The 7,452-nt window shown below is 36.2% G+C and overlaps 1 protein-coding gene across 3 annotated transcripts; it reads right to left on the bottom strand.

The window, feature by feature from the left end:
• Positions 1–3,769: 3,769 nt before the first annotated feature.
• On the bottom strand, positions 3,770–6,451 carry ND-MNLL (NADH dehydrogenase (ubiquinone) MNLL subunit). 3 transcript variants are annotated; one of them, XM_089731579.1, is made up of 2 exons: positions 6,303–6,451; positions 3,770–4,117 (listed from the first exon to the last, which is right to left on the bottom strand). In XM_089731579.1, exon 2 carries the CDS (start codon positions 3,984–3,986, stop codon positions 3,813–3,815), a length of 174 nt encoding a protein of 57 aa, XP_089587705.1. In that variant the 5' UTR covers positions 3,987–4,117; positions 6,303–6,451; the 3' UTR covers positions 3,770–3,812. The 3 variants fall into 3 exon arrangements, with proteins under 3 accessions (XP_089587705.1, XP_028043391.2, XP_089587709.1); XM_028187590.2 differs by having other exon boundaries at positions 6,289–6,445; XM_089731583.1 differs by having other exon boundaries at positions 6,230–6,380.
• Positions 6,452–7,452: the final 1,001 nt, after the last annotated feature.

Genomic DNA, 7,452 nt, shown 5'->3' with positions numbered 1-7,452 from the left:
TTAATTTATTATTTAGCATTCATTTTAATTTATAAATGTCTGTTAGTGTCAATTTTCGTTAACTTTCAACCAGCGCCCCTGAGAATTCGTATGTAGTAAAAATTTAATTAAATTAAGGATAATGAAAGTTTAAACTAGAATATTTTTACTCTAGTTACCGAAATAGTCTTTACATAATATTATAATATGATAATGTAATTTAAGATAATCATCTCTCAACGTTTTATGCTCTTAATAAAACAGAACGTGAGATAAAATGAATCAGTTTCGAATGAGTGAACGATTTTTCGTTGTAGTCCCAAAACTAAAATTGAAGTCTGCGGCGTCATAAGTACCTACTTTTTTCCCTTACCTCATCTTTGGTAGCCGAAGGGGCTATTCCAATTTCACGCGGACCGGTAGGTGAGCTCACAGTCCCAACCTGAGATAATTGCTAACACTAGCCTTAGCAAGAGCAGTGCTTCGCTGAATCTGCCTATCGGATCAGAATCCACTGAGAAGATCCGGCGAGAAACTCACTGGGTTGTGTCTATTAGCTAGTTCGCACGAGGAACTCTTCGTCGTCATCGACGAAGAGCCGTTTTGGGCGAAGGCGACTTTGCTTTGCCCCGTCGCCTGGGTCGAATATATAGCTAACGGTGACCACGATAAGAGGGTTATCGTGACGCGCCGCTTTAAGTAGCGAGTACCTGATACCTACTTGTCTCCCGTGTATTTTAGACAGAGCGTCCGCACAGTGGGCATTGTTTTGGTATAACGCTTACGTTTACGATCTTCGGCGTTTCGATTGCTGTCACGTTCAGTCAGCGACCAATTTACAACGAAATAACGCGCAATTGAAGCACGTGGCGGCAAAACGGGAGAGGTAAAGCTTTCCTCTCGGCACCGTGTCGCCACCGCCGAGCCGGGGGTCGGAGGAGGGCGTTCGTACAGCTTCGGCCTCTGTGAGGGGCAGTCTCCTCCCTGTGATGATAACGGGGCGACCTGAAGGGTCGATGCTGCGTCACACACTACCGTTACTCTAGCGCGATGGTACCAGGAGTATAGGATGGCGCATCGGTGGTTGCGGTCCGCGATACGATTCATATTGCCGTCGTCGCTGTCGTCGCCAAATATACTGTGGAAGACAACCCGGTCGGCGGTGTATTGCGTTCCGACCCGGTAGGCCGGTTCTGGCTCGGCGGGGTATCCACCACACCAGCGGGTTAGTATGTATTATTTAGCTTGCCAATATTTAGGTTCCCCACCCTGCCAATTTCTGTTGTGAAGCAGTAATGCGTTTCGGTTTGAAGGGTGGGGCAGCCGTTGTAACTATACTGAGACCTTAGAACTGATATCTCAAGGTAGATGGCGGTATTTACGTTGTAGATCGGCAACATGAAGCATATAGCAGGCGAGACATAACACATTACATAGGACAAAATGGCTTTTATTCATTTAATGTCTCCAAAACAGTTCTTGTGTCCCCTCGAGAATACGCATCGTATGATGTTTTCTAAACACAACCGCCATTTACAGTACACTGACAAGAACTAGATAACCATCATCATTTATCAGTGCTTTGTAGCTATCTTCCGAGTAATTCGGACACAAAATTTTGCTGCATCCAATTTACCGCTCAGTCAGCCAGCCGATGGCTATTTGCCTATGTATTTGCCGAGTCGGCCACAGGCTATTTACCTAAGGGAACCGCAACGTCATTTACGCACAGACACCATTCAGGCACTTGATCAAACAAACACATTTACGTAACTACGTTTTGTCCTCTTTATTTAGGTACCTAGTACCTACGTAATTCTAAGGGAACGTACCCATACTACGTGACCCGTTTAGGGGGGGGAGCGGAGTCTTTAAAATACTACGGTCAGTCACAAGAGCAGGGGGTGGCTCAGGTGTTTGTCACGTAGTCGATTTTAGTGAGAGAAATCTCGTATTTTTTCGACCTATATTCGAATATAGCGCGCAGTGTTTAGCGCTTTGTAAACTCACACTACATAATTCACTAGTAATTTAAGTGTGCATGCAGTCTTATGGAATAAAGACGAGTATGAACAAATTTTTTTTTTCAAGTTATGTCTGTGAAATGATTAAAAATCATAATTATGAATTACTACCTGAAAACTAAAGGGGGAGAGGGGGGGTCTTGGCATATACTACGAGTGATCACCGAGGGGAGGGAGAGGTCGAAAAAACTAAAAAAATAGGTCACGTAGTATGGGTACGTTCCCTAAGTACAGATTTTAGTTACAATCTTTATTATTAAGTCACACTGAAAAAATGTCGGTAGACAAGTAATCGGCCCACCTGATGCTGAGAGGACAATGTTGTTCATGGACAGATGAGCAATGACAAGAGCACAGCCAAATCGCTGAGAGCCGCAAAGAACTCCATTCAAACCAACTAATTCAAATTGGTAGAAAAACATCTGAACGTGGCTTTCCATCATAAGGCCCCCAAAGAATTATTGAAAGGAGGAGGGGATGGAGCTAAGCATTCAAGGAAAAGTCAGGCGAAATATTTTGCAGATCCCAGACTCAAAGTGGGCGAAACCTAAACTTGTTAGATTAATGAGAACACGGCATTGATCCTCCCATATGAGAAAAGACGAATTCATGCTTGAAGCCTCCGCATCAAATTAAACGCCTGATAATTGTTATCAATCATATTCTAAGACGTATTTTAGGTACCTACATATACATACAATATATTAATTGAAATTGTCCCGAGCTTGGGGTCGCTCAGTAGAGCAGGAACTAGGCATCTTATGTATAAGATGGGAGGAGCTACAACAGACTGCCCAAGACCTATGTAAATGGAAGGTTTTGATTAGAGCTCTACACCCTAACAGAGGGTAATAGGAAAAAAATAAAAATAAAATGTTAATTGAAACTAATTAAAACCAAATGAAATATTGTCAGGTTAGAAATAAAGATCGCTCACACTTCAATAGAAAATCTAGAAATTATACAAGTGCATGACTGCAATCTACATGGCCAGAGATTGTACTATCAGGATGGAAGTTACCACTGAACTCTTTACTCATAAATAGCCGGTATCTGACAAATCATGCTCAAACAAAATTCATTTAATTATGAATTTAAAACATTAAGGTTTAATCTTTACTATACCCCACAGCTATGAACACTTTTTTTATTAATATAATTTTTCCTGTCTTATGAAACTATTGTATTATTTATATTTGTGTTTATTAAATTTGGTTCTTACTACATAGTATTAGCGTTCATTAGATACACCAACTTTCTTGGTCTAGTGGTGAGATGATATGAGGCCGCTCGAATGAGTCCCAATTCACAGCTATTAATTACTACACACAATTGAACAGCTATTAATTAGTACAAAGCAGTTGGGGAATTCGACCTCAAAGTGGGTGGCGACATTCACACTGTGAAGTCAATAGGCTTTTGCTACCTACCATTTAAAATAAGGCTATATTAGAGCTCTACTAATAAAACAAACATTTTTGTTTATGACTTCACTAATCACAATTTTGGGGTGGATTTCAATGATGTTGATAAGCTTGACTAACATTAAGGCATAAATCAACATGGATTATCTTTTCTGACCATTAGTATTTTATATTTATATAACATTAATATAAATTTTCATAAATAATTATGAGTCTGGTTGTATTTTCATCATGGTCAGATGTTCTTAAAGATTTTCAGTGTGCAATTTTATTTAGCTAAAAAAAATTTATAAGAAATTAAAAGATGAAGCTTCAATAAACATGTCAAATAAAACTCAAATTTTGTACACTAAATTTATTTGCAACAAACCTACATAATTATCATTTATGGCCAAGATGGTGGATCACCTTCTTTGACTCTGCCTCCAAACAAAGCAGACTTATCACGGAAGCTCGTCATCCTCAAGGTTTCTTGGTCATCCAGAAATTTGCCTATGAAGAACCCTGTCATCGGAACACCAAACCAAATGAAGCGAGGAGTGATGCCGAAGATGGCCATTTTATACTTTGATCTGTTGAGCTTTCCACTTGCGAGTGTGGTTCCAGTCAAGAAAAATAAGCGTAATGCTTATGGTGGGAAAGACTATGCTCACAAGATTCCGACGCAGGAACTGTGACAACGCCATAAACCTGCTCACAAAAAGGGTATTATTTAGATAAATGAAGATGCTTAAAATCAATTTCTATTTTTTTTTAAAGAGAATACTAAAACAGGCAGTAAAGCAAAGCATTTATTAGTGGCATATGTGGATAAAGAATTAATGTAGTAAAGAATAGTAAAAAATGATAAGCAAGACAGTAAGTGGTAGCCCATTGGTATTATAATACAAATTACTAACTAATTTTCATCATGTTTTAATCAAGGTTTGAAAGTCATTTTAATAACTTCCTGAGTAAGAACAAACTAAAATTATCAATTACTTGTGTGCATTTATTTTTTATTGCATAAATACTATGACTATGAAATAGTACTTCTGGCTAGTCTTCAAGTGTAACTAGCACAATTACACTGAATATGGATGTTATTTTTTTATTCAACAACAAACTTTAATATTCAGTTTTATAGGGGGTTCATCAAAATAATATTTCTGAAAACAAATAAAAACAAAATGTCAAGCATATCTATAGAAATAACTAATGAAATTCAATTTTCACCATTACTTACTACTTTGTTTCCTAAATTATAAAATAGCTTTCAATTTTAACACATTATTATCCTTTTACCACTCTATTTGACGATTATCTGTGGAACCTCTAAAATGACTCCATTGTAAACTAAGCTCAACAAAACTAATTTTGATAGTTTATTAGTAAATAACGCAACTTGATTTCTATAAAAGTTATGATGTAGGCAATGGGCAGACAATCTTCTGCCCCATTTATTTCAAAGCAGTTGGTCACATTGTCGTGGTCAAAGTCTGATCAATTGCAAAAAAGGACTACCTTATCCTTCAGACCACAATGAATGACTGCTCTGCAGCAGAAATAGAACATGACTTCATTCATTATGGGCTCACAACATATCCACCAGCTCATAACAATGTTATTAACTTTTAGCATGCTAATTTGATATGGCTACAGACTAATATAACTATGTCAAATGCAACATTCCAACTCATTTTCCATGGGTTCTCAAAGTACTGGAAATAAATTGATAACAGTATCAATTGCCTAAAGATCCAACTGCCAAATCCAATTGAAAACAAATTCATAAGAATGTTTAAACAAGAAAGTATTTTTAGACATATTAACTAATTGAGTAGATTTTAGAGATCCTATCAAGTTTCTTAAAATGGTTTATTATTATGAAATGGTTATTTGATTAACATAATTCATTAGTAACATAGTATTCTTCAAAAATTATTTGGTTATTTGACATTCATTTTTATTAGGGTACTTTTTTCTCTTTAAAATAAAATATTGAATATTTATTATTATTTTATTTAATAATTAGTGCATATTTGTGACTGTTTTTTACCGAAGCAATGGTAAAACTTACCAGTATCTAATTAATTCACTATTGTTACTTTACAACTCTTTCTTGATGAAGCTAATGATATTAAGAAATTTTATAATTTTATAATATCCGGTTAATAGAATAGGAATGCACAGCAAATTCAGGCAAATGATGTATGAATGTAAAATCAAAAAGTCAATTTTCAAGAGCAACTTCATCTGCTTAAAATGACGTATTATTTTGAATTATTTAGCTTTGGATTACTTGTTTCAAAGATAAAATTAGTTAACGATTTATTTTGGTTTCGTATTTTTTGGTAGTATTAGGGAGCAAAGCACGTTATATACATTTTGTACAAATAAACCACGTAGAACTTTCCGAAGGAAATAGACATTGTTAGTAATAGACCATCATTTATGAAATATTTTCGTAACCCCCATCAGTTAGTTCTGGCCTTAAACGAATTGATTCTCGGATATCAATGGCGTCTACATAAAAATCAGCTGGCAAGGGTCAAATCTCAGTACATAAGTAGACTATTTGAGATGATTGAGAATTTTTCAAGCATTCCGCCATTGTTACATAATGAACGCATAGTAAATTTGTATTTCTAACAGTGATGAATTTTCAAGTCACCAAATTTAATAAAAACTATTAATTAATGGTAAAATATTTAAACATTGAAATGGTAAAACATTGGAAACACACGAAACATTGCAAGTTGAATTATCCAGTGTCGTTGATGGCGAAATATTTGAAAACTCAAATTTATTGGAATGCCATACCTGTTTGAGATGATGGAAGCGAATGCTGATAGGCAATATTTAATCAACTGAATACTAACCGGTATATACTAACCGAGGTATTTATTTAAAACCACGAATGACGAAAAATCGATAGGTAACCGAGCAATAGTGTAAAACATAGATTATACACTTTATTAAAGTGTAAAATAAAAACACTATTACTCTTTGATCCACTTTGAACTTTATTTGTTCACTGCATAGGCAGAGGGAATATAGCCCATATACCCAACTATTTACTAAAAAAATATTTAATTTATCATATTAATAATAATATATTGAAACCATATTTAATATCATTTATTAGAATAAAACAAATAAATATTTTTTAAAATTAAAAAAGATATGTAGCGGAAAGTGATGAAGTTTTGAATTTTGCAACCATTGAAATGAAATTCTACAAGACTGAAACACTTCACATCTCATAGTCTAATCTAATGGTCCAGTGAAGCAATAAATATAAAACATTACTGTATGCTTTATGTTCTTAAGACATATTATGTACTAATTATAGATATAGCACTACTTATACTTGGACTGGTAAATGTACTGAGATCCCCAATTACTCTTTTCGGCCAACCAACAGCCTTGGCTAGGAAGGTCAATTACCTGGAAGATACCCTGGATGCATCGATGACATTTCGCCCGGTCATAAAATCAGTCCGCGACCGCACCGCGTTTATTCGCGCGCGTTAACCTGTAAGTGGAGTAAAATACCTTTCGGAACAAGGTGAAACTTTACAAAACTTGCATAAGGCCCGTCATAGCTTACGCGAGTGTTGGGTTCGATCACGCGGCTCGTACACATAGAGACACCCTCCAAACCCTACAATCCGGCTTTTACAAGTTTGCCATGTTCCTCCATGGTTCATAAGAAACGACGTCCTACACGATCACCTGGGTTGCGATTCTGCTTGGTTCTAATAACTATAACTAGTAATTTATAACTCTTACCTCAGAGGTTACGTGCAAATCAGAATGAAGTCATAGTCTTGATGATCATTAAACGGTGTCCGTAAGCTTCAGTTTTTCTGGTTGGTTATGGTTTTGTATAGTTTTATTGGTTGGTTGCGGCTTTTTTGCGAGGCTTCTCTATCTCTCACTATTTTTGGTGGTGCGTGATTTAATAAGGGAACACTTCTTAGATGATTTAATAAGGTTTATCCATCTTGTGGGTGATCCACCGCGAGATCATTCACAGTCTA

Source organism: Bombyx mandarina, chromosome 01 (assembly GCF_030267445.1).
Source record: "Bombyx mandarina strain Sakado chromosome 01, ASM3026744v2".
NCBI lineage: Eukaryota > Metazoa > Arthropoda > Insecta > Lepidoptera > Bombycidae > Bombyx > Bombyx mandarina.
Note: the sequence above shows the minus strand (reverse complement) of the source record. Positions and strands in the feature narration are given on the sequence as shown.